Source organism: Camelus dromedarius, chromosome 12 (assembly GCF_036321535.1).
Source record: "Camelus dromedarius isolate mCamDro1 chromosome 12, mCamDro1.pat, whole genome shotgun sequence".
Taxonomy (NCBI): Eukaryota; Metazoa; Chordata; class Mammalia; order Artiodactyla; family Camelidae; genus Camelus; species Camelus dromedarius.
The window spans coordinates 42,585,796-42,613,022 of record NC_087447.1 but is presented as its reverse complement, the minus strand read 5'-3'; the positions used below and the strand labels follow the sequence as shown (position 1 = coordinate 42,613,022).

The following is a 27,227-nucleotide window of genomic DNA, read 5'->3' as shown; positions in this document are numbered from 1 at the left end:
GAGAAAAGCGCTCAAGTGTTGTAGGTAAGAACTCAGGCCCTGGAGTCCCAAAGTCCCCTGCAACTTTGTCCTGCTGTGATCTCGAGCCAGTTACTTAAATCTCTAAGCCAGAGTGGCCTCCTGTGTACAATCAGGAAAGGGTCGTGTCTACCACATGGGCAGCTGTGAGGAATGTGCCGTGTCGAGGGCACTCGGGACGTGCCTAGGCCTCATAAGCTCAGCACAGGTCAGCGAGGCTACTGCGCTCCCTGCTCTCCCAGCCAGTGGGCTAGCCTGTGGCAGCCTCAGCTGCCCCTTCTCAATGTAATTTCTATTCTTCTGGGCTTGAAACCACATATCAAACTTGTCTGAAATAGATGTTGAAGTTAAAAATTAAATAGGCTCTGAGCGAGGACCCGAAAAGGCCTCTGCATGGCCAAAGCAGCAGTTGTTGCTTTTTAATTTTCAATTTATTTATTTTTACTTTTTTGTTTCTTTGTTTTGTTTGGGAGGGGTGATTAGGTTTTTTTGTTTGTTTGTTTGATTTAGTGGAGGTACTGGGGATTGAACCCAGGACCTTATGCATGCTAAGCACAGTACAACTGAGCTATACCCTCCCCCATCCCTCCCCCCAAAGAAGCCGTTTTCAACTATTTTCTGCTGTGACGTATGCCAGGCACACTCTCATGGGCCTAACCAGGGTTATGTGTAGCATCCTCTGGTTCAAGCTACAACTCTTTATTTGAATTAAAAAAAAAATCAAGACATTTTCATGCGACACAGAGTTGAAAACACCTGGACAAAAGTGTATGAGTTTTGGTGACATTTACTCTGGAGTCTCCGTGGCTTTTTGGTTCCTTCCTGATTCCAGAAAGGGAGGCTGTCACCTGGCTGCCGTCAGGGAGATAAGGTTCTCTGTGTCTCAGCAGAAGCACATGGGAGCCACGTGTCTCCACCTAGGAGTCTGATACCAAGAGCCCTTGTCTCAGGGTCTGACATGGTTTCAGGCACAGGGATGATGATTCTAGCTTTTGTCACATGTAAATAAACTCTGTGAGGTGTTTTTAGGAAATCCATAGAATACTGTCTTTCCAAAACACCTACTTTTGGCACTTGCCTGCCTAAAAACCTTCAATGGCCCCCTAAAAGATTAGGTCTACCCCCCTGAGCTTGGCACTCAAGGCTCTTCACAGCCTAACCCCACCCTATTCTAATCTCATTCTCCTGCTAAGCCCTATGCACCTTACCAACTAGCCAAATCAGGCTTTTCATCAGCCCCCAACATGCCGAGTACTCCATCCTTTGGCCTATGTCACTCCCTTTTTTTGAATGTTCTTCCTCCTATTTATATGAAAATTTATATATTCTTTCAAGACCCAAATCTCTTGAGGATTTGCTCTACTCTTTCCAAAAACCCATGCAAAATTAACTGCTGCCCCTTCCTCTCCTCACACAGAGTTTTGTCCAAGCCCATTATAGCATCTATGACACTATACGCTTTTTTGTGTCTGTGTCACTAACCATGTTGTCTCCAGCACCTCACCCAATATCTGGCATAGTAGATGCTCATTAAATATTTGTTGCATGAAAAAAATATTTGTTGCATGGATGAATGAATACATTCATGATGAACAGATGATTCTTCCCCCAGTAGATCAGGAGGTCCCCCAGGACAAGATCCAATTCATTTTGTATTCCTAGTAAATGTTTGTTACCCAAGGCTCAGAGCTAAGTATGGCCCCAGGGCTCACGTGGGCCACCCCTTCATTTAACAAGAAGAAAATAAAACCAGAGAAGTCATCTAACTTGCCCCAAATCACACAGCAAGTTAGTGGCATAGAGAGGACCAGAACTCAGGTCTTTTCCCCCTCCTTAGGATTCTGTATAACAAAAGCCACAGTCATAATAAGTTATTATTTATTGAGCATCTACCATGTGCCAGGCACCACACCAAGTCCTTTGTGGATTATCCCACTGAACTCTTACATTAAGTCTAGTGACTATCCTCATTTACACATTAAGAAAATGAAGCTTAGAGATGTAAGTAGTATAACACAAAATCACAGAAGAGATCATACCCAGCCTGGCTGACTCCAACGCCTATGTTCTTACCCACCCAACTATGCTCACTTTTATTTACTTTCTAAAAACATCTTTCTATCCCTGCAGTCAGTGTCCCTGAATGCCTGTTGAAAATTTGGCACCTGTGAGTCAGCAGTGTCCTTTCTCCTTATCCTGCCCCCTTTCTGAGCATGTGTGCCTGTCAGCAGTCCACCAGCTGGCCCAGAAGTTGGTTGTGTTCAAAGCAGAGAAGCTTCTCACACATGTGGCAGCCTGAGCTTCACAGCGCTTACCATCATACGTCACATACGGGACCTGGAACCCTCTGGCGCTATTCCCTTCATTGGACTTAAACTGAATCCACAGCCTCTTGGATCTGGAGGTGAAGGCGATGGGGCGTTCGTAGGTCTGGCAGGTTTCATACGTTGTCACAGAATTGGACGAAGCTGCCAAGGGAAATTGGGGGGGGACGGGGTTCGAGACTCATCACTGAGCGTGCAGACAGTGAACACTCATCTTTCACTCACAGCACACCACTCACATCGCAAATCAAGTTATGCTGAAGGGCTCTTCAGGACCAGCTGAGCCATTGAAAGGGCCACAGTCCCGGAAATCCTGTAGATGTAGCTGGCGATTGTGGGCCCCAGGGAAGGCTCACTGGCAGGCCCATGGCTGGCTAACAGCAGCAGCCCAGGCTGCAGCAATTGAAGGAGCTGAGGACACAGCCTGCACGTTCCAGACCCAACCTGCTGTAACCTGGTGGTAATCACCACTACTCACTGCACGCTTCCTGAGACCAGGCAGCGTGCTAGCACTTTATCTCGCTCAAACCCCTGAAAACCATAGGAAGTTCTCACTTACAGAGGGATTCAGTACTTGCCCAGGGTCACACAGCCAGTATGTGGAAAAAAATCAGGATTCAAACCCACACGTGACTTCAGACATTGTAACCACTAATAAGACATAGCAAACACCTAGTGGCTCCATGTGTCATTATTATTCCAAGTGCTTTACAACTACAAACTCATTTCTTCCTCATGATAACCCTATGAGGTAGCAGCTCTTATTGTCCTCACTTTAACAGATGAGCAATCTGAGGCACAGAAAGTTCCAGAATGTATTCCCAAGATCACAGAACTAATAAGAGGTGGGGCTGGGATTCAGATCCAGGCAGCCTGGCTACAGAGCCCCCTCACTACACTGCCTCTAAGCAGCATCCCTTTCTGGGCACATGGTCATGAATCAGGCTGGACCATGCCCTTGGCCTTGGTCAGTTCCCAAGCCACAAGCTACTTCCCAGGGTGAGGCAAGTGTCTGGGATCAGCCCTGCGTGAGCTTCACTGACACTCCATGTCCTTGTGGACGAGGGTCCCCAATGAGCACCGAGGGGAAAACTGACTTGCAGGATCACTGCCTCTAGGGTTCAGCAAGAGGCCTCAACGTGTGTTTTTGGTCTAAATTTTGTTTCTTGGCAAACTCTATAAACTCACATCCCATCTCTCTTTGAATACAGAGGTGACATTCCAGGCCTGTTTCTCCCATTTAAGCCAGGCAGCATGCCACCAGAGTTCCCAGCTGGCCTCAGAAGGGGAGGACAGCAGACAGGTGAGACGCACCAGTTTTCCGCATCACCAGGTAGTCTCCACAGTCGTCCTCTATGGGCAGGAAGATCTCAGGGACCACGATCAAGATGCGGCGCTTAGGCGGTGGGTTGATGGTCCAGGTACACTCGGTGTTGGCTGGGTAATTGCCTGGGTAGTTTGGGGACTCAATGTATCCGGTGAAATCTCCCAGCTCCCCTCCACATCTTCTGTCTGGAAGAGGAAACGCCCTGAGTTATGAAGGCACGACACAGCCATCATTCTGTCCTGACCAGAGCCAGCTCAGCTGAGGAGAGTCACTGCGTCCCTATGGCCCTCAAGGAACAGAGCCTGGAGATGTGTCTGCCCCGTAATCCCCAGGGCCCCCTGGGAGCCCACACAGAGCCCACCCCTCCGAGTTCCCAGGGTACATTTTCTCATTAACTTGAAGGCATTCAAGGTCAGAGACAGGTGTTTATGAAACAAAAGGATAACTTTAGTTTTCCCGATTTTGTTTACACAGTCCAAGTGCCAGGAGAACCCATGGCATAAGACTCGTAGGTCTGTCAAAATAGGGAGAATAGAGCTACTGCTCAGCAGAGGAAATCCGACCCTTTCCTAGTGATCTTTGATGAGGACGTGACAGCCATATTCTTCTATGTTTCTCTCTGGTCAAGGCCATGCTTTATTTTTAAGTGAAGAAGAGAATTCCATTTAGCTCTCAGTCAGTATGGGGCATGCTGGATACTCACCTCTAGCACCAAAGGCAAGGAGCACACACTTGTGGGTACACATACACACACACACACCACCTCAGCCATATCTTCATTCATTGAACCTCCACTCATCCAACAAATATTCTTGTCCTCAAGGAGCTTATTATTTAAAACTGTCAGGTGAACCTGGGCAGGAGAAGAGGTTGAAGGGATAACCTTTCTTCTCTCTGATTGTAACTGGGATTTATTCTTCTCATTAGAAAAAAATAAAATAAAGAGACTTTTGTTCCTGGAGCAAAAAGCAGGAGGGGAGAGCCATGGAGTCGAGGAAACTGCATTCCAGCCCGAAGGGCGACCTGTGGCTCCGAAGAGCCAACCAAGGACCAGGGGTGGGAAGACAAGGAAACAGATTCCGTCTTGGTGGGGGGAAGAATCTTGTCACACTGTAAACTTCCCAAATCTAACCTACCAACAGACGAGGATATTCCAAGTAGCAGTAAGCTCCTTTTCAAGGCAGGGGCTCTCTCTGCAATCCCACCACCCATGCTGTCTGCAGGGCCAGGAACTTATTCTGCTTGAGAATGCTTCAATGCTTGCTGAACTCAGCTGAACTGAAATTTTGCTTTTGGGAGGAAATTACAGCAAGTGCAGTGTGTGCATGTGCCTGGAGAAGGAGTCTGGATGAACACCGGTGAGCACCTGCAGACCAAGCCCTGCTCTCCTCAGCGCCCATCTGCGGAGCCATGAGCTGAGCTAACAACATCTCTGTGGTCCTGAACCTACCTGGTTCCAGCCCCCATCCCACCCCCACCCAGGAACATACCGTCTTAATCAGAACTGTGAAAAGGGACCTACTTTTACAGTGGATTATGTTTGTGGAGCCATCAAAGTCAGTTGTGGTATTTCCTGGGCAGGAAACACAATTATTTTTTCCAAATTCAGGCTGGTATGTTCCTGCTGGGCACCGAATACATCGGTGGGTGGTGGTGTTGTAGAAATGTCCAGGTGAACATTGAACTGTGGGGGTGGGGGAGGGTGGAGAAGGGAAAAAGAGAGAGAAAGAGACCATGTTTTCATCAAATGCAACACAAAAGGGTTCACAGTTCGTGAAAGAAATGTTCATGCTCAAATGAAGTACTGCTTTCCTACTAATCTGGGGCTAATCAACACTTAATTCCCTAAATAGCCAGCTTGGGTGGGACTTGTGACTCATGACACTGAGAAAAACACAAAGGGAACAAGGTACGGGTGTATCTTCAGAGTTTACGGTCCATGCAATTCTCACAGCCCGAGTCTTCACGCACAGGGTGCTTGTGAGCATGCAGGGTGTAGATCTGACACCAGGCTCCTGCAGGGACAGCGGAGTGGGGCCCTGGAGAAGGGGTAGGGCCTGTCTGGAGGGGCGTGCTCCAGGTAAGGGTATGGACATAGAGGGAGCTGTGGACTAAACCTGCCCATCCTCCCTGGTCGGTGGTCCCTGCAGTCAGCCCCGTCTGAAGGGGCCAAGGTGGCTGGAGGGGGGTAGTGGGGGACAGTGTCTAGGAGTTCTCCTGCCCCCTGCACATCCTGCAGGGGCAAATGGCCCTGGAGACCTGGCCTCCCTGTCACTGGGGCACCACATGGGGCATCTTGGGGCTGCGCTTGATCAGATCTCTACCAGACCCCCAGGGTTCTCCAAAGGGGAATTCAGTTTCAGGAAAAGGCAAGCTGCTAAGTCCTCACCTCTGGTTTCACAGTCCTGGAAGGAAGTGGCTCCCAGGTGTTTGGTGGGGAGGCCTCCTCCACAGGGAAAGCAGGAAGTACGGCCAGCTTCAGGCTGGAATGTGCCCAAGGCACACAGCTGGCAGGGTGCAAAGCCATCCGTGGAATATTCACCAGGTTGGCACAGACCTGGGGGGATGAATGACCCTAGGTGAGCAAGGCCTCCAGGGAAGTTGAGATCAGAGAGATGTGCTCAGGCCTGTCACCCTGTGCTGACCTCAGCTCCCACCTCAGTGAGGAGAGCCTGTCCTGCCCTGCTGCTGACCCTGTCTAGGTCACACAAGAGTGCCTGAAGCTGACATGCAGGGCTACACAGCACAGTGCAAAGGTGGAAGCCAAGGATAACAGGTCAAAGACATGGTAGGAGTCACACGGTCAATCTGAGGACCTGATTTTTAAACCAGAAAAGGTTCTGCAGTTGAGTTTGGAGTCATGAAGGTGGGAACTAAAGCTGAGATTCACTGGAAGGGGAGGCAGGGCTCCGATGCACTCTGCCATGGACATCCCCTACAAATCGCCACATCAAATCACACCTTTCATTTGAGTCCACAGAGTGTCAGTACAGCTGTCCCTTCTGTTTAATAAAGACAGTTACCAATAAAATAAATAAGTCCGCAGAACCTAAGTAAGAGTGGTTCCAGAGTTAAAATTTTATTAGAGACAAATAAAAACTCTTAAAACTGAGTTTTAACAAAATAACCAGATGAACATATTTTAAAAAAACCAATAAGCTCTGACTTTGAGACTAAAGCTGCAAGAATAATCAGGGCTACTTTCTCCATTTTTTGACACTTTCAGGCAGCCCCTACACACTGGGGGATCACTCAGGTGATATCTATATACAGTGATTCAATATGCAGTTGCAACATTTACACATTTTTTTCTGCCAAGGTATTCTATAAGATCATTTATTTGTTCAAGTGAGCGTCAGCGCAGCATGTGTCAGGCACTGAACTAGGCTCTGAGAGCCAAGAATGAGCCCAGTACAGTCCCTGCTCGTAGGAATTCCATGGTGCAGAGTGCATCATCTACACTGAAATGCTACTTATGCCTTCCGTCTACACAATGATACCAGAGACTGCAGGAGGAAGAAGGGGCAGACAGAATTCTTACCTCCACATTCAGACACATTCCAAGCTTCCAGAGTCTTCAGGGCCCCAGGATTTTCTGGTCTTGGGCATGGTTCACATGTGACTTGTCCCTCCTCGGTTTGGTAGGTTCCATTTGGACATAAAATGCAGCGTTCTTGTGCGCCATCATAATAAGTCCCAGCCCTGCAACTGACTAGCCAAAGGGGGAAATGATCTGGTCAGTGAGGGACAGAGGCCAAGGAAGGATAATGTGAGTGACAGAGATGAAGGTAAACAGATGGCTTTGACCCAACACCTCCCCAATCAACCCCTCTGAATACAGAATGTGTGCCACCTCTGGGTTCCCTGAGCACACCCCTCTGCCAAGATCCTTGTCATTCACTGTAAAAGGCATTTACAGGTCCTCTCTCCCTAGACCATGAGCTTCTTGGGAACCAGGATCACAGTGGCCCTAATTATTTTTGAGCACAAGCACTTAATGACATTCCCTACTTAACGAGGCTGTCAGAAGGAGTATAAAGGTGAAAATAATTCATTAAATATAGGGCTGGTGCTGGAAGAATAGAGGGGGTGCTGTTAATTCTGGCTGGTGGCATCCCGGAAGGCTTCCTAGAAGAAGCCACATTTGTGTCAGGCCTTGAAGGATGAGTAGGAGCTCCCCAGATAAAAAAGGGGGCAGGTGAAGATTCATGCCTAACATGTGGGAGGAAAGGGAAGAAAGGATAGACTGAGGATAGACTGAAAAAGTCCTTGAATGCCAGGCATTTGGATTTTATCCTGCAGGTAAAGAAGCCATCGAAAGGTGAGGAATACCACCAGAAGCTGTGTTTTGAAAAGATCACTCTCTGTCGGTTGTGGGTAGGGTGATCTCAAGGGTCTTCAGATAAACTCTGCAAAATAGCATGCTTCATATTTGTAATAAAATTAATACATTACAGAGAGTAAACCCTGGTAAACGTCTCCTGAAATAGTCAACACAAGGAAATGAATAAACTGTGCTTCTGATTATATTTTGGTGTTATTAGTTAAACATGGGCTTATATCTTATTTTAGGATAGGAACAGAAAGTAAATATACTGAATTTTGGGTTCCCTAATGTAATATTTAAACATCATCATAACCATCATAATAGCCTTTCTGATGACTGACGTTCAGTACTCAGCGAGCTACTAGACACCATGCCACAAGCTTGACACGTGTTCTCTCTTTTCAGTCCTGGAAACAACCTGAAGGAACAACCTATGATTAGCACCACTGCACAGAAACAGAAACTTAGGGATGTTAAATAATTCTGCCAAGATCCCACAGCTAATCTGTGAAATTCACCTACAGTGAGCTCAAGACCTTTGAGTTTAAAGAGGAAAAAGGTCATTGAACAAAAATGTAGACTGAATCACAATTACAGACTTTGCCAACAATTCTCTATGGGGTATCAGGAGAGTTTGACTGGAATAAACACATACTCTTTTATACCTAAGCAAGAAATAGAAAACAAAATATCACTTGATAAAAGTAGCTATTATAGCTCTTGAATGTGTGTAAGGGGGAACACTGGTTTTCATTCTAGCCTACAAATGTAATTCACATATGTACTTTTAGCGTTAAACATGGCAAAGTTCTCTATTACCAGTAATAAAAATGTCTTCTCATTATTTATTCCATAATCTAAAGAAACCAAAAATGAGGCTTCTTAAAAAATCATAGTAAGCCAAAATACGCCACATTTCAAATATTACTTCTCCAATTAAATGCAATCAATAAAGTCTACTCTAAAGTAATATTTGATAGTTTTTTATATTGCTTGGATTTTCTTTTATAATATGCACATATCATTTTAATTTAAGTTTATGATTTTTTTTAAAAATTAAAAGTGAATCAAACTCTTGCTTTCTTGTCAAACAACATTATAATGAGGATAGTGCAGAGAACTGTGGCAGACAGAGCCGATAATTCCAGACTGAGTCTCTAAATGCAGCCCTACTGGATAATGGTTTCCATAATTACTCTGGTTTCAGCTCATCTCCCATGAAAAGCTGCACCGAATTATGTGCTAGGAATTCGTGGTTTTTTATCCTGTATCTCACCTGACTACCCCAGGGCCTACAGCAGGCCAGTACATGAGGGCATAACCCCTGCACGGTTCTAACAACCCAACTGTCATGAAGACTGGCAGAAAGTAAATAAAACCAAGCCCCTCTAGCCCAAGCTATTTCCATTTTGGGGACAGCTGTTACCACAACACTCACTCACCTAAAGGGACAGTGCCCATGCGATGGCAAGGATTCCAGTGGCCTCATGAGTCATACCTTAGACTCAGATTCCATCCCAGTTCCTCTGGCAGAAAACAATCCCCTCCACAGGTGGACGAGAATAGTTCTCACTGCAAAGAGGAACTGGATGGCCTCTCGCTGCTCTGGGTGTCCACTCCTCCTTAGAACTACTGAACACCCACCCCACACACCTTTGAAAAGTTACATTTTGCGAAGCCTCATAATCTCCCACATCTGTTGCAATTTCTCAAGTGAGCAGAGGACTGAGAAATGCCCCTTGGGCCGCTGGGTTCTTTGTTCTCACAGTAAAAGACATGCTCCACGGAAACACACTCATCTTGTCACTCACAGTTTCCATTTCCCTTCCAGAGAAAGAATCCACGCCAAGCCCCTTCCACATTCACTTGTTTCTTTCACAAGGTAAAAATGAGCTAAACACGAAAAAGCGATTCTGAAATGCCATAAAGAAATGTCTGAAAACAGCTCTTTGCAAAAGTGCTGCAGATCTGGCCTACAGAGACCTGGATCCCAGTCCCAGTGGCTTCTCTCTCCTCGAGCAGCCGGCTTGTTTGCTGCCCCAGACAAAGGAGTCAACGCCCCCAGAACACTTCAAGATCACAGCAAAGCTTTTGTGTGTCTTCAGTGACCATTAAAATCCGATTCTCAAATCCAGCACAGCTGTTTTCTCCCCTCTTCAAAAAAAAAACAAGAAAGCTTTTCTGATGCAAAAGGGAGAGACCAGCGGGGACCAGGATTAATGGTGACGAAGAGACCTAAGGCTGGCCCTCTTTTCAACACCACGGCCTTTGAGCATTTCAGGCTATGGACAAACACATGGTCTCTCTACAGCTCAGATGGTGAACCCAATAAAAGAGGTCACCCTCCAGCATGTTTTCTTAAGAATCACACCCTGACTTCTGAAGGAGAGCCCGGGGCAGCCCACTCGAATTCCCAGGGTCTCCTGGAGCCGCCGCGTTGCCACAGCTCAGAGACGTGGTGCTCGAGGCAGAGGTGTGGCTTCAGGATCCTGGGCTGAACCCCTTTCACATGTTTCAGGATAACAGGAGATAGCACCCCCTCGCGCTAAGAGGCGGACTTGTCACTCTGTCCGGGGTTTTGGTGTGTGCTCAGAACATTCTTATAGTTGGGGCAGTGAGCTGAGCCCCACTTGGTGCCTTCCCTGCTGCGTTCCCCAGGGCCTGCCACGTTTTCTTCATGCCTAGTGAGTGGGGCTGAGATTTCACTCCCTGTAGAGTACCTCTTTTGCCCCCAATTTAAGTCTCTCCCCCAAAGATTTGCCCTTTGCTCTCTATTCTCTTAATATTAGCAACTATCCTTGGGATTTCATCTGCTGTCCCTGGGAAGACTTATCTGCTCACTTACGTAAATACTTAGCCCTGCCGGGAGGATACAGCTCAGTGGTAGAGAATGCTTAGCACGTGCGAGGTCCTGGGTTCCTCCATTTTAAAAAAATTAAAAATTAATTAATTAATTAAAAATTTTAAAACCTAATCCCCCCCCCCAACAATGCTTAGCCCTGACTATGTGCTGAGTCTGTTCTAGGAGCTAGAGAGACAGTAGAGAAGAAGACAGACATGGCCCTGCTCTAAAGGGGCTCTCACTCTAGTGGAGAATATGGCCAATAAATGAGCAAACAAATAAATATACAGTAGAATGCTAACTAGAGGTAAGTGCAACGGAGAAAAGTAAAACAGGGGAGGAGGGGAAGGAAGAGAGTGATGGGGGTGGAGCTTGCACGAATGCTATTTTAGAAGAGCAGCCGGGAAATGGCCTCTCTGAGCAGAGATCAGTGTGAAATGAGGGCCACAGCCTTGTGACGGTATTGCCTAATACCAAAAAGCCAGTGTAGCAGGAACACAGTGAAAGGGGCTGGGTGATAAGAGACAAACTCTAAAAGCAAGCAAGGGCCAGACTACTGAGGTTCTTGAAGGTCGTGGTAAGAAAATGAGACCATACTTGAAGCGTGCTGGAGGTCTTGCATGGGGCAGTGATATGATCTGACTTATGTGAGTGTGGAGAAGAGACGGAAGGCAGGCCAGCCTGAGGGGAACAATTCAGAGCCTATCACAATAGACCGGGCGGGAGATGGCGGTGGTGTGGAACAGAGAGTTACTAACGGAGGGAGGGAAAGCCAGTTAGACTTGGGATAGACTCTGAGGACAGATCACACAGGATTTGCTAATGGATCCCATAAGGAGCATGACAGAACAAGAAGACTGAGGTTTTCAATGTGAGCAACTGGGCAAACAGGGATGCCAGTCATGCAGATGAGGCAGAAGCAGGTTTTATTTTGGAGGGAGGGAGAATAAAATGTTTTGTTTAGACACGTTGAGTGTTAGATACTTTTGGCCATGCAAGTGGGGAGGCACTGACTGACTTGCTTCTTTTCAGTGTCTTGAGAAGAATTTCAGTTTAATTATGGGTCATTGAATAGATTTCCTGATTATATTATCTAGTTTCAACCAAACTAACCATCACAAAATAGAAAGCAACTTCAAATGATTCTTGTAGAAACTCTGGAAGTGATGCAGGACCAGCGATGCAGGACCAATGATGCAGGTGCAGGTGAACAACAGGGAAGGACAGAGCTGACACAGCTTGTTCTTCTGGTACTAGCCCTTGTCAAACCACATCATGAGGTAGAAAGAGTTGTGATTTAATCAGACTGGACAAGAGTTGAGACAAAACACTAGCAATGAACAAAAAGACTATTTGAAAAATGATTTACAACCACTACTGTTAACAATGAACCTTGCCAGGCTGTAAACACAGTACCTTCAGAGGCTAGCCAGCTATTTAAAATTTTGTTTATTCAATCTGTATCTCATTCTTCTACTTTTATGATGTACATAATATATTAGCCAATAGTACAAGTCTGTAATTTTAAAATAAGTAGACACTCATAAATGTTTTACTGTGTGTATGGGTGTGTGTGTGAGATCAAAAATGTTCAGCCCCTCTGGGACAGAGAAGTCCACAACTCATATAGAGGTCAGAGGTGGAGAGGGCAGTTTGGGAGTCACCAGCGTGTGGCAGAATTTAAAGCCATGGCACTGGAAGGGGTCACCCAGGAGAGGGTGACGATAAGGGAGAGGCATGGAGGACTGAGACCTGGGATCCTTGATGTTTAGAGATCAAAAATTTGGTGAGCATGGAAAATGAAAAGGGAGCAGCTGGTGAAGCAGGAGGAGAACCAGAGTGTGTGGTGTGTGAAACCCATGAGAAAAGTTTCCAGGAGGAGGGAGCGATCAGCAGAGTCTGAGGGAGAGCTGGCAACTGGATTCGGTCACGTGAAGGTTGTTAAAAATCTTGGCAAAAGCCATTTCGTTGGAGAAGCTGGGAATGAAAACCAGATTGGCTAGAGTTGAAGAGAAAATGGTCGGTGAGAGAGCGAGTTTAGACAAGTCTTTGAAGGAGTTTGGCTCTATGGGGGGGTCAAAGAAAGGAGGCCGTATCTGGAGAGAAGCAGGAAGTCACAGGAGGACTTAGTCGGTTTGTAAGACAGGAGGTAGGTTTGTGTGCCCTTGAAAATGACCCCGTAGAGGAGAAGAATTCTGAGATGGGGGTCAGTGGGGACAACAGTGGGAGCAGCGTTCCTGAGCCGGTGAGAGGGAGTGGGCTCCAGGGCCCAGGGGAGGAGTTTGCCTTCGGCAGAAGCATGGGAGCATGGGCTGCTCATCCAGTTTCAAAAGGAGACTAGACAGAGCACGTGTGGACAGACGCAGGAGAGGAGGGTCAGTCTGCAAGTGGAGAAGTGAGGTCATTTTCCTAGACTCCCACTTTTCTGCCTGGAAGTCTTGTTGCAACTCAAATTCAACTTTCCCCAGAGGAATGCTCCTCTCTTCTTCCCTGTCTAGGCTGTCCTGTCCTTCTGGCTTTACTCTTTTTATAAACAGCACCTTTACATTCCCAGGCACCAAGGCTCCAAACCACAGTTAATCCCAACTTCTCTCCTCCCCACGGCAGCATCTGACAGCTGTGTCCCTTTAGTCCATCTCCTATGCTTCATTCCCACCACACTAGTTTCCTTCGATCCTCACCACCTCTTACCTAGATCACTGCAATCACCTTCCAAAGATTTCCCTTCCCTTCCGTTCCTCCCGGCCTCAGCTCTGTTATTACATCCTACCATCAGATTCACCTTCCTAAAGTGCTTCTCTGACCGCGTCACTCCCCGCTCAAATGCCTCCTTGACTGGCCTCCTTGCACTTCTCTCAGTGTCTTCAACTCAAAGCTCAGCCTTTAGTCTCCTTTTCTGCATCTGAGTTTTCATTCTTTCTCATGCCCTCTCAAAAGCCTATTTTTTTCTGCTTTTCCTATAAATCTTTTCTGATTATTTCTTCCCCAGTGATCCCATTCACCTAACCATTCAACCAGCCCATAGGCTTTTTCTCAGCAACTCCTGCATATGAAACAGGGCTGGGTGAGATGAGGGACGTGTGGGAAGCCAGGGCAGGATCAGAGGCCACGTCAGAAACCTCTGAGCTCACCGCAGGTCTTTCCTCTTCTCGGTCCCCAATCCAATTTATCACCAAATGCTGCTTATGTTTCCTCCTAAATAGCCCTCTAATCCACTGCTTCTTTTTTACCCCATCTAGTGCCTTCATGTTCTCAATATCTCTTATGCAAAGCATTCAGAAGCTCCCAAATTGGTTTTTCTGCCTCCAGTCCTGACCCCCAATTCAGTTAGAGAGATCTTCCTTGAAATAAATATGACCTTTTGCTCCCTGATTAAATCCTCTAATGACACCTGCCACCTAAAGTCAAGGCTCCTGAGCGACATATTCAAGGTCTCTCATGACTTGGCCATGCTTTTCCCACTAGCCCAGCTGCCCACCGCATCCTACCTTCCACTCCAGGGTGAGCGATACTAAACTGTCAACAATCCCCTGTGCACATCTTGCTCGTCCTCATTCCCCAGGGCTGTTCCTCTGCCTGAACACTCCTCCCCATTTATGCTTCATCTGTGCATCCTTCAGAACTCAGCTTGGGCTTTCTCTCTTTTGGGAAGGCTTCTCTGACTCTTTCCTGGGAGGGCTACGACTTGATGGATGGTGTCTTACTTATTCAGGCCTCTTCAGCACCCATCACAGAGCTGGCCCGTGGAGGGCTCTCCATAGGAGTGCAGTGTAAGTAAGATAATCACAGGGCACAGGCTGTGCCCAGGAGAGGTGAGAGTATTCACATTGAGAAGGTTAGGAACATAGGCTCTTGAATTCGAAGTGAGTTCGAATCCTGGCTCTGGCACTTACTTGCTGCATGACATCAGAAAAACTGCTTACCTTCCTCTGCCTTTGTTTCCTTACCTGTACAAAGGGCATGATGGAGAACAGACTTGGGATGAGGGCTAAATGAGATAAGATGTGTAAAGTGCTTTGCACAGTGCAGAACATATTAAGTGCTCAATAAATGTCAACATTTTACTAAATTACATTTTTTAAACTTTTTAAATTAAATTTCCTAGCAAGTCTGTGTGATAAATATTGGTTTAATATTGGTCTATATTGCTAATACAGGTTTTATATTTTTCTCAATTTAAAACAGAAAAGGAGTTTTCTGACTGTTCAGTTACTAACAATTTCTCAATTTTGAAAAAATTAAGAAGCAAATGCCTGGCTCATTCCTGCCTCAGAACCTTTGCATCTGCTGATATCTCCTCCACCAGAGCACCCTCTGCCTCCATCAGAGTTTTGCACAGCCAGCTCCTCCTTCTCACTTAGGTCTTAGCTCAAACCTGCTCTGACAGCCTTCCTTGAATACCTCATAGAGAGCAGTAATCTCTGCTCCCCCGGTCCTTTCTGTTTTACTATGTTAAATAAACTTTATAAGTTCTGAAGCTATCTTTTTTCTTTACTTTCTAATTGACCATCTCTCTCTGTTAGAATATGAACTTCATAAAAGCAGGCTTCTCATCCATTATGTTCTCACTGCTTCATCCCAGGTTCACAGAGTGGCACTAAGTGGTATCTCAATAAATTGTGTTTGAATTAATTTCTCAGCTGCTGCAGAGGAAAGCTACTACTGTTAAAAGCTGAATTAAACTTTTCTAGTCTCTCAAGAACCCAAACACTGAAATACTTCCCAGTTTGCAAGCTGCCTGAATTATGTCTTTTTAAAATTTCAGCACGTTTTAAGAATAATCAAAATACAAAAAATTTATATTTTAGCAAGTATATTCCTTAACTAATGTACACTTTATGAAAGGATAAGTAGCTATTAAAGAAAAATAGAAATCCATGTCATCATTAATTTTTCTTTAGATCTGAAGGACTTTATGAATTACTATGAGTTTAAGGAATTTGTTCCTCGGAGAATATAATTTTTTTTTTTTGCCATCTTGCTAAAATTGATCACAGATGGTACAAAGGTCACCTGCAGAGCAGGCTGTCCCCAAAGTCCTTAAATGCCAAGTTAATGAGACTTTACTATATAAAAATGACTATAAGAAAGAAAAGGTTTGGTCAGAAGTGACTATGTTCTTTTATATAACTTGGGACTTTAAATTTTATTTTTTTCAAATGATATTGGAAAAACAAACAATGCAATGGAAAAATAGGCAAAGATCATGGATATTCTCAGAAGAAGAAATCCAAATGGCCACAAATATATGACAGCATGCTCAGTATTACTAATAATCAATGAAAAACAAGTTAAAATGACTATCATTTTTACTTATCAGATTTGCAAACATTTAAAAGATCGATGATATATAATCCATGTTAGCAATGATGTAGGTCAAAAATACTCAGATACAATTTTGGAAGGAGTATCTATTAGTATGTTTTTAGAAAGTAATTTAGTAGTATCTATCCAGTTTTAAATATGCATGTCCTTTGACCTGCAATTGGACATCTACAAGTTGATCTTTCAGGAATATTGGTCCTGGACACAAAAAGAATATTCACTGCAGCATTGTTTGTAATAGAAAGATTAGGAATAACTTGGTTAAATGTCCACCAATAGGAATGTGGCTAATAAACACTGGTGTCTTAAAACATAGACTAGGAAGCTTTCACAGAAATAAGGTAGCTCCTCTTATCAGCATGGAAAGATGTCCATGATTTACTCTGTAGTAAAAACAATACACAGCACTACTAAAATTGCACTGATTTATTTTTAAATGTTTTTTTCACACATAAACCTATACACACAAACCCATTTTCACACCTAAACCCATTTTCAACACAACAGCCAAAGTCATCCTTCTGAAATGTAAGTCAGAACCTTGCTACTCCTTTGCTCAACACCCTTCATTGGCTTTTCTATCGCTCAGATACAAAGTCAGAGTCCTCACCACGATTTCCACTCCCCACACAATCTGGCCCTCTGCTGCTGCTCTGACTTCCTTCCTCTGCGCTCCCTCCATCAGCTCCCATCCTCCTGGTCTTCTTTTCAATGCCTCGCAGGTTTTATACTTGCTCTATCCTTTGCTTGGGACTCTTCCTCCAGATGTCCCCATAGCTGGTTCCTCTCATCCTTCACATCTCTGTCCAAATAACACTTTTCAATGACCACAGTCCCTAAACACAGTCTATGTTTTGGGGGAGTACACTCCTCCTCACCCCTCCCTATGCCCTGGCATTTTCCATTCCACTTCCCTGCTCACCTGTTCTTCACCCCTTACCACCATCTGCTACTTGGTATATTTCCTTCTTTATTGGTTTGTGATCTGTCTCCCTCCTCTAGAACTGTAAACTCAGTTTCAATTTTATATATGCATAAAAATAGATGTGGAAAAATACACAGCAAACTATTGACAGTAATTATTTCTGGGGAGTGGGATTGGGAGCTGATGGTAAAATTTCAACCCTGTGTACATTTCTGTACCATTTGAAACATGCATTACTTAGGTATTAAAAATTAAATAAAAATATTTTAAAAGAAAAATATAATGGACCTATCTGTCCTTTGGTGACTCAAAACACTTTTGGGGCTCTTTTCTAGAGGCAAAAAATAATTTCCAGAAAGAGCTATCCTGAGTTTGTCTCCACTGCACGTACCATGAGAGTTAAGAAAATACTAGTAAGCCTGGTCTTTACGAAGTTCTAACACCACTGACTAGACCAGGAATATAAGATACACACACACACACCGTGGCCTGCCGGTGCCATGTGTCTGCTGGGTAAAAAGCCTTTCTAACTAACACACCTGACCCTTCTTCACATCTGCCTCCTCCCTCCAGCAGGAGGAAGGAATTTCACTGGTAGCTCCTCGTGCTGTTTCCTCTACAGGGTAAAATCTTCAACCTTGCTCTCAGGCCCGGTGAACCTGATATGGTCCCTTGTGGGCTACAAAATTCATCCAGTGCTAGAGGGCGCTCTTGAGACAAGACACACGGCCTCCCTTAGAAGCAAACCCAACCTAACTCAGCATGACGGGCATCTCAGGCACACAGTCACACAGCTACATAAACCCTGGACTCAGTGTCTTTCACAAGTTGTCAGGGTCACGGGGCCTCTGTTAAGTAACCCCTGATCCTCACCCTTGGGCCTTTATTCCCCAGAAGCATACCCACGGAGGTATGGATAATATTCTCACTGGGAGTTGTTCCTCAGGGCCCTTGACACGAGTTTTTCCTGAATTCCTACCTGGCCACAGAGGCTCCCTGGCGAGCCTGCAGGGCCTATTTCTAACAGGACAGCAGCTGGGGGGAAAGGGGTACAACTCAGCTTTGAGAGGCGAGAAGGACGACCAGCCTGCCTGTCCCTGACAGTTTCTGCAACTTAGCCTGAAAAGTAGGGCAGCAATAGCCAACTCTCATCACCGTTTTGGTATGGAAACTGGAATTCTTAGAATTTTAAATGAGAACAAACTAACCAGCTAGTTGTTTTTATCTATTTTTTTTTTCTTTCTTTCTTTTTAAGAGAGTCAGCTGGAATAAAAGTCAAGACTATTTGAGATCCAGCCCCTGGAGAACAGTTACACTTGATTTCACACTTGATTTTCATTACATTTTGGTGAAGCCACAGAGTTGGGCTGTGCTATTGCTGATAATTCTCCTGAACAAGTGCCCCTGGGCTCAGTGTTCCTTCTTCAGAAACACTGATTTATTACCCCTAGCCCCAGCTTCATCTCTCAGGCCTTCGGATTCTAATGACACTTCAGAAAAGACATTGGTTTACTCTGGAGGGGCCTGGTTATCGAAATTCCCCATCCTTGAGGCTAGAGCACAGGCTCTGGAGTGGGACCATTAGTGTGCGCTGAGCACTTAGCCCACTGAGCCCCGGCTTGCTCCTCTGTAAACTGGACACAGTAACACCCACCTGGCAAGATGAGGGTTGGGATACAGTGCTTAGTGCTATGCTTGTGACAGGGAAGGACTCAATAAATCATTACCATTATTACTGTAAAATGAGACCCTAATTTTCCCCCCCATCTAAGACTTCTTAGGTAGAACTTCTTATAATTGCCCAGAATAGTCTTTCACAACAAACTAATAAATCTCAGGACTGACCATCCTGGAACCTCCTGCTCAGATTCCCCTTGCCTGGAACTTCATCAGAGGAATAGAAATCTTATTGCTCAAGTGCTGGGTCTCAAATTTAACTCTGAAACACACACACACACACACACACAACATACATGGAACTGACAGTACTAGAAAGTCTGGGCCGAAGCTCAGGGATCTCAGAAGGCAGCTGAGCGACCCCCAGCCTTGCCTCTGCACAAAGCTATGGACAGGAGTTTGTTCATTGCCACCACGGGTCAGACCAGAGGGGGATGATAGGGGAACCGTGATAGTGGAGTGTTGAAAGGATTCAAGGATGCCTTATACTTGCAGTCCTGCCCCAGGTGGGGAACCAGAGTGCTCTGAAGACCACGGTCCCTCAGATCCTTAAAAGGCAATCTTCCCTCTTCTCATCAGCCCTGCCTCTTGCATTCTGTCCCTCAACTCAACAGACATGCTAAGTGTCCACCACAAGCCAGGCACTATGCTGGGTGCTGGGGGACCCTAATCCAGTAGGCACTGCTGACACCAACGTGTAGTTCTCAAATGAGAGTGGGTGACCAGGGTGTTCTCTGGAAGGAGAGTGGGGAGGAAAGGATGGGCCAGGCTTGCTTTTGCTTACCCTGACTACTTCTGGAGCTCAAGACAGTTGTGTTAGCAAGAATGTTGCAGCCAGCAGGCCACTCACCACACTGGTTTCCTACATGGCCCTGGCCCACTCTACAGGACTCCACCCGGTGTTCAGACGTTCTGGGAGACTTCTTAGCCACTTCGAGGTCCATGCCTGAGAGCTGGAGGTGAAACCGCTCCCTGTGGACAGCCTTCCGGAGTGTGCGGGCAGCCTTCCGCAGCCGCTTCTCTGTTCGCTTTATGATGCAACTCAGATCACAAGAAGCTACAGAAAGGAGAGAGACAGCAGTGGGGGTAGGGGGTCAGGCCACAACATGTGAGCCTGTCCAGACCAACTGCAGGACCCACCACCGCAGCTCTCTGTGGACAGGATGGGGAGAGATTCAGAGCTGGGCACCTGGCAGGCTGGGCAGCATTCGACTCAAACAGAAATTTGTTGACCAAAATGGTAGCTTTGGGTTTTGATAAAGCAAATAAAATCATCAGGTTCCAAACAAATTCAGTTTAGTTTGGGGGTTAAAAAAAACAAAACAGGAGATACTTCAGTGGTTACACTGTTTTTCCCCCCAAGAATGATGAAAAGCGAAAGGCAAAGAAATAAGGAGCAAGCTGTGGGAAGCCTGGCACCAGAAACTGTTTTCAAACCAACCTGTCACCTCCTTTTGGTTAGTTTCAAGCTCAAACTCAACAGTGATAAACATTTCCCGAGTGGTGCTCGGTCGGCCAGGGGCTGCCAGGACTTGATTGCCGGAGCTGCATGTAAGGTTTGCGTAGTGGAAGCTCTCTTTTACTGAGCTGTGCTTCTCTGTATGAAGAAACAAAATTATCGGAAGCCAAATCCTGGCAAAGCACTCAGCTGAGCATTCGCTAGAACTCTGTAAACATTTCATTAAAACAACTCTCAAGGGACCAAATGATTAACTCCAGATGCCAAGACGTTGCAAGCCCTCAGTTTGGAGCACGATGACATTTTAATCTTGAAGAGCCAGTGTTGCCTCCTGTATAACTTTACCATGTAGCTCTTGAAAATTATTTTCACAGATAAATGCTGGATATTTCCAACCGACCGGCCACATATGTGGAAGATGGGAACCAGGGCTCGTCTTGCATTCCTGACTGGCGGTTTGTTAAGGTGCATTCATGTTCTCACAGTTGGTTTCTGTAAAGCTGGACTACGGTGTCCCAAGCAGGGGCTGAGGCTTCCAATAAAGAACGAACACAGGGGTAGAAAGGAGACTCCTGCTTTCAGGGAAACTGACCTTGGAGAAACTCCAAGCCGAAGGGAAAGCTGGAAAGCACATCAACAGTGATGTCTCGTTTTGAGACAACCGGGAGCAATAAATGGCACAAAGAACCAACAGAACCAAACAATATCATGACGGCAGGTAGGATGGGAGTGAAAGTGTCACGTAACACAGGCCTTTGCACATCCTCATTCCTGACTTTGGCCATCACTCCTCCCTCCATGGCTTCCAGTGAATCTCTTAACTAATGATTGTTAATTAGGACCAAAGAGCAGGTCCACATACCATCCACACAATTCACTTGTCTCTATTTTACAATCCTACTTTTTTTCAAAGGCTGTATTATCTGTATTATATTCTTCTCTAACATTATAAGGATGTTCAAAGCAACAGGTCATTGGGGCCAAAGGAAGGACGAGGCAAATTAATTTCCCCTAAAGATCTACCTTACCTTTTCAAAAGGTTAACTTCAAATCTCAAATGGAACAGATGCTTATTTCGAACCTGTCTCCCTTTCCATTTTCCCATATCTATTTTTTAAACTTTTTATTTTGAAATAAGTTTAGATGTATAGAAAAGTTGCTAAGATAGTACTCAGAGTTCCCACATACTCTGCACCCAGGGTCCCCTAATGTTAACATCTTACATTAACATGTGTCTTTATCAAAACTAAGAAATTAACATTAGTACAATACCATTAAGTGAACTACAGACCAAATTTATTTTTAAATAATGCTTTCCCCCTCTGATATAAAAGCATAAATGCTCACTGTGGAAAATTTGAAAAATGCAGGAAAAAAAACTAGAATCACTCATCATCCTTCCACCCAGATATAACCCACTAATAAGGATACGGCGAGTTTTGTTTATTTTTCTCCTACTCACACTTCTTCTTACACATTTTGGGTTGTATTAGATACACAATATGTTAGTCTCTCTTCTTCCATCTTAACATTGTAACAAGAACACTTTCTTACGTCATTAAGCATTCTTTGAAAACATATAACTAATGGCTGCATGAATGAGGTGCCAAAATTAATCTTGGTTAGTTACCTAAAATAGGCAGTCAAAAGTGACAAGAGTACTTTCCATTCATTTGTTTGTATGATTTATTTGAGGGTAGATTGGGAAAAGAACACTCCCTAATACATGAAAACTGTTTTTTTTAATTCTCCAAAATTATTCTATGAAATAATATCGGAAATGTGAGCTGGAGAAGAAAGAGGAGTGTTGGATTCTGCTCTTTGCATAAGGCCATGTCTACTTGGATAGTATTTGTTCTGTTGAAGCCAGTGGCATCACTGCCTCCAAAAACTAGATCCAGCATGAAAGCTGGATATTACATCTTTGCTCATCAAAGATTATCCTTGCCAAGCCAAACATTTTTTTTTTCATTTCTCTGGCTTAGATTTTAAGCAAACTCTAAGAACTAGAAAATTTAACCGAGTATGATCACAAATTACTAGCCTGTCTTAAGCCCTTATTGATTCCTGTGAACTTGCAGGTCTCTCCAGAGCTTCACCCTTTGCACCTCCCAAAGGATACCCTGAAGTATAAACCCAGGAGCATATGGGGGTGCCAGGCTAGGCTCTCTCCCTCTTGTGAAGAGAGTCCTTGGAGATTCTGAACTGTTTGATCCCATCTGCAGGGCTTGGCTTGGTACAGACCCCTTTCCCAACATGCAGACAAGCTCCCTGCACCAGCCAGCTGATTCCATACCTGGTAGTACTGGTCGCAGACCCTCGGGAAACAGCTCAGCCTTTTTCAAACTACACTTGCCTTCATTTAGCTTAAAGGTTACACTTGTCCTGACGGTGGCGACATCTTCAGAAAGAAACAAGTGAGATGTGTTACCTTCAGAGGCAAAGGAATGAAAACCCTACGTGGGTACCGGTGAGCTCTCCGCTGGCTGGGTCCCACTGTACACAGCACACCGAGTCCCCTCTGATGCTCTGATGAGACCAAGGAAAGTTGAGATCATGGAGTACCCACTAATTCTCCTGGGACTAGGGGCACCAGGGGCCTCCTAAGGGTCACACTGATCCCTCCATCTGAGAGGAATCCAGGGCTCAAACATAACAAAGGGAGAGCCAAAAATGGCCTCAACAGGGAGCTGAAAATGAGGTCATTTCTGTGCCTTTCCAAGAAGGAAGGCCAGAATCCCCTAGTTCAGATTTGGACAAGACAGCTGAGGGAAATGAAGGGGCAGAATCTCCTATACAAGCCTGTCCTGCGAGGACAGGGCTGAGGGAGCCACCATTCCAGACAAGGATGGCAGGCTCTAACTGTGCCTAGGATTTTCAGGGTCTGTGAGGGAGCAAGGGTCCTACTCTGAGGGCCTCACGTGGAAAATTCTGCTCTCCTTCCACAGTCAGTCTTAACTATATGTTAGGGTCTGGAGCCAATGACCAGATTTCAAGTTCCAGCTCTTGCATTTGTGATGAGAACTTGAGCAAGTTACTTAATTTCCCTAAGCCTCAGTTATCTCTTCTGTAAGACAGACACAATTACAGTCCCTACGTTACTAGGCTGTTGTGAAGATTAAACAACATAATGCAAAGCAAAAACAAAAAAATGTTCAGCCTACTGTCTGGTACGTATTGAAATACTGTCTGAATTGAATAACTTAACTATTTGCTTGCCTACCGTTGGGGTAGCCTTAATCTCCAAGGGATCATCACTGAGGGTTTTAGTGAAACAGACCACAATGTCCCCTCTGGTTGGGTCCAAATTATCAGGCCAGAGGGGCAGTGGAGGATAGTGCCTAAGACTCTAGACCTAGACTGCCTGGTCAAAATCCTAGGTCCACTATTCCCTATCTGAGTCACTTTGGATATTTGATTTCACCTCTCTGAACCTCCGTTTCTTCATCTGTTTATGAGGATAATAGTAACATTGCCCCAGAGGGCTGTGGTGTGGATGAAATCAGCTAATACATGTCGACAGTGGCTGGCACGTTTTAACTGCTCCGTCAATTCACACGAGCTGTTATCCCCATGCTGTGAGTCTCTAGCTTTGCTCATATACATCATATGGACACTGAGAACCACTTCCCTATTCAGATGTTCTCATGACATCATCACAGACGTGTCTTAATCTGGGAAGACTAGGCCTCCTAAGTGCTTTCAATGTCATTCTTTGTCGTTTGACAAACCAGAAGGGGTTTGGGCCCCTTTCTCCCCTTGTCATGCCCACCAATGCCCACCATCTCCACCAATGCCATGTGCCCAAGCACACATTTCCTGCGGGGTCTCTGAGGTGCTCAATGGTACAGGGAGTTGGGGAGACCTGAGTCTTCTAGGCCCAGAGCTACGTGGGCCCCTGCCCAATATGATGACCCACCAGGGCTGCCCGGAGCCTCCCGGCACACAGTGGACACTCAGTAAGCATCTGCTATGTGGTGAGTCAGATGGCAGGTACCAAGGCCACAGGCAAGAACATCCTGTAATGTGCTCACAGCATCAAAGAGATTAGGAGAAAAGAAAGCAAGACCAATGCCCGAGAACTGCACCCCACAAATGAAGCCCATTGAACACAGTGAGCCCCAGAGACAACAGGCAGATCTGGTAATTACCCCTGAAAGCAGAGTCATTTGATTTTTGCTGTTTGCTCCTCAGAGGAGAGGAAGAGCCGCAGGTGACAGAATAGGCCTCTTGCAGTCCTGACAGACAGAACGTGGATGGTCAGCGCGTAAGCAGGGTTACTTTCTCTCCTGGTGGCAGCTCCAATCACCCCCCACCCCCACTCCACGTGGACCACTAGAGAAACCCCCAGAACACAGGGTCTCAAAGCATGGGCCTCCAGTGGTCAAAGACCTGGAAGCCCTTTGAGGGCATCTAACACCAGGAAGGCCTAGCCCTGACATGAGGACCTGCCCCAGGGCCTGCGACCCACTCACCTGAAGAGAGGTGAATGCCAGAGTGACATCTGAGGAAGCACCTGTCTCCTCCACCACTCCTACCGCACTGCAGGGACACGTGGGGCGATACACTAGTGGGCAGGACCCCCTTCACTTCTAGACAGGACAAAATACAGACACTTACAGAGAGAGAAAGACACTTCCTGGTGTGACAAGGACAGCTGAATCCCATGCATCACAGGCCCCGAGAAAAGAAGGGAGCACTGACACCCACCAGAGAACAGACACCCCGCTTACTCCCCCGGGGTAAAGGAGCGCCTTGTATGCTATTCTTCCCATGCAGAAAAGCAACCAGGAAAACAGACGGGAGTTCCAACCTACGCAGAAGCACAGAAGGAAACACCAAAGAGCCTGCAAAGTATCTCCTGTTTTTGAACTATTTAAAGATCGGCTGCTGCAGCTAAGGGGAGGAGAGATCAGTGGAGGGATGGTGAGCTGCACTCCGGGTCCAGCCGGACGTGGAGCGTGCTGCTGGGCCAGCGGGAGCCCGCGCACGGGGCCCGAGCCTCGGCGCCTCTTACCCACGCAGTCTTTTTTATTCCAGTGGAGCTTGTACGCAGAGTGGCACTGGCATTCATAGCTGCCCACTGTGTTCACACAAATCTGCTGGCAGCCTCCGTTGTTGACGCTGCACTCGTTGGTGTCTGTGGAACGAAACACTCTCGGTCACAGCAGCCCATCCTGACCCGGCTGACACTACCCCTCCGCTGAGGAAGGAGCAGGGGGGCGTCCCGTGGCTGGAACTCACTAAACAAAGGGAAGGTGCTGGCTGCCTTCAGAATGTGCACTTGGCGCCAGCTGATGCCACTGCCCACTCAATGCATTTCCTGGTATGCACCTCACCAGGATGGTCTTGAGTTCCATTCTTCACCAAACAGTTCCCCCATTAAGGACACTCAGAAACGGTCACATTCTACTTTCAGATGTCAGACTCAGACACTGCACAGGCTTCCAGTTTAAAACCCCACCATCCTCCTGGGCTACGTCCCAAGGGAGATAGAGAGAATTAGGATTCCCCACGTGACAGTTCATATAGCTGGGGTGTAGATAAGAAAAATGACTTGCACTAATCCTCATTAACCTGAGACTGAGTCCAGGTCAGAAGGTGACTCCAACTAAAACCTAGACACACATCCATATTTAGGGAGCATTTCCTTGGGGTTTCTTGATGGACTGGAAGAGTATGATTTTAGCCATGCCAGGGATAAGTTGAAAAGGAAGAGACACAACACTATCTATAGCAAATCACTACTATCCATTCTTCTTAAGGACATAGGACACAAGGACTGGGCAGGAAGTACTTAGGCCAGTGGTTCCCACATCCTCAGATCCCCAAAACCACCTTGGAAGCCCTAGACATTTGGAACCAGACTATGAATCTGTATCCTCAAAGACTGCTGAATGCATCTGATGATTAGGAGGGGAGGAACGCCGAAGCTGACTTAAGCCGTAGTGTACTTGGCTGTGAGGTCATGAGACATCAGGACATGTTGCTATAAGGGCTCAGAGCTGAGAGACAGAGTCAGTGGTCCTGCTTCCAGCTCGGAGACCTGCACAAAGAGCTTGAACCAAGCTCTGCAGCCAGTTGCAATGCACAGCAGGGCTGTGGAACTGACTGACGCACTGCCAAGCCTCTCTGAGGACAGTGACTTCACTAGTTCCAATGGATAGGGTATCAGCTCCTGAGAGATCCTCCCATTCTCTGCATACAACTGCATCAGTAAAGTCCCTAAAGAATTCACAGTCCAAATTGCTTGCTCTTCTCTCTGCTCCATGTCACACTTGAAGAGTCAAAGGGATAAATGTGGGAAGATTTCCCGTAGCAGATGCTTCCCTTGAGTTGATGGACTCGCTACTCTTGTTCAGGACTGGTATGTCCAGTTCATCCCCCGAGGTAGAAAAATTGTCCCTGATCTGGGGAAACCTTAGGAGCCTCATTCAACTCTAGAGGGATTCTGCTCACCTCCACAATGGGTAAAGCCATAGAGTGTGTATCCTTTGTTGCAAGCACATGCAAATGTGCCAGGGTGGTTGATGCAGCTGTGGTCACAGGTCCTATCCAAAGAGCATTCATCCACATCTGTAATTGTCAGAGGGAGAAGGGAGCTGAAACCAACTCTGAGAGACAGGTGGAGAAAAGAAGGCGCTTATAAGAACACTAGCTGCTGTCCAATAACCAAAACAATAGAGTGAAAAATTATCTATCAGTTCTCCTGCCCACTTGGGTTAAAGAAAGGGTTGAGTAACCCACAGAAAATATACTCACAGCCAGGACTCTTATTTCCAAATTCTATTGCAAATTGCACTTGCCTAAAAGCTCCGTTGGTCTCTCTCACCCATGCTTACCTGCAGGGCTGAGTAATTTTAAATGTCTCAATGAAGTCAAGTGAGATAGCATACCTAAAAAGGGTTTGTAAACTACAAGGTGCTACCCGTGCATTATCATTGTTTTATTACTAATTGGTGAAAAAAAAAAGCTATAGTAATTTTATAAGCTATGGCCAATT

General features: G+C 45.9%; 1 protein-coding gene across 6 annotated transcripts in view; it reads right to left on the bottom strand.

Moving 5' to 3' along the window:
- SCUBE2 (signal peptide, CUB domain and EGF like domain containing 2) overlaps positions 1–27,227 on the bottom strand; it is a 63,108-nt gene that overhangs the window by 3,785 nt on the left and 32,096 nt on the right. For 4 of the 6 annotated variants that reach the window (XM_064492584.1, XM_031460055.2, XM_064492586.1 and 1 more), the window contains 12 exons: positions 26,684–26,800; positions 25,242–25,364; positions 24,700–24,816; positions 24,376–24,462; positions 22,521–22,625; positions 20,207–20,362; positions 19,616–19,822; positions 7,211–7,381; positions 6,059–6,226; positions 5,192–5,353; positions 3,657–3,854; positions 2,334–2,486 (listed from right to left, as the gene is read on the bottom strand). In XM_064492584.1, coding sequence (XP_064348654.1) covers positions 2,334–2,486; positions 3,657–3,854; positions 5,192–5,353; positions 6,059–6,226; positions 7,211–7,381; positions 19,616–19,822; positions 20,207–20,362; positions 22,521–22,625; positions 24,376–24,462; positions 24,700–24,816; positions 25,242–25,364; positions 26,684–26,800 — 1,764 coding nt within the window. The remainder of the gene's footprint in view (positions 1–2,333; positions 2,487–3,656; positions 3,855–5,191; positions 5,354–6,058; positions 6,227–7,210; positions 7,382–19,615; positions 19,823–20,206; positions 20,363–22,520; positions 22,626–24,375; positions 24,463–24,699; positions 24,817–25,241; positions 25,365–26,683; positions 26,801–27,227) is intronic. The other 2 variants (XM_064492587.1, XM_031460061.2) reach the window with 2 other exon arrangements.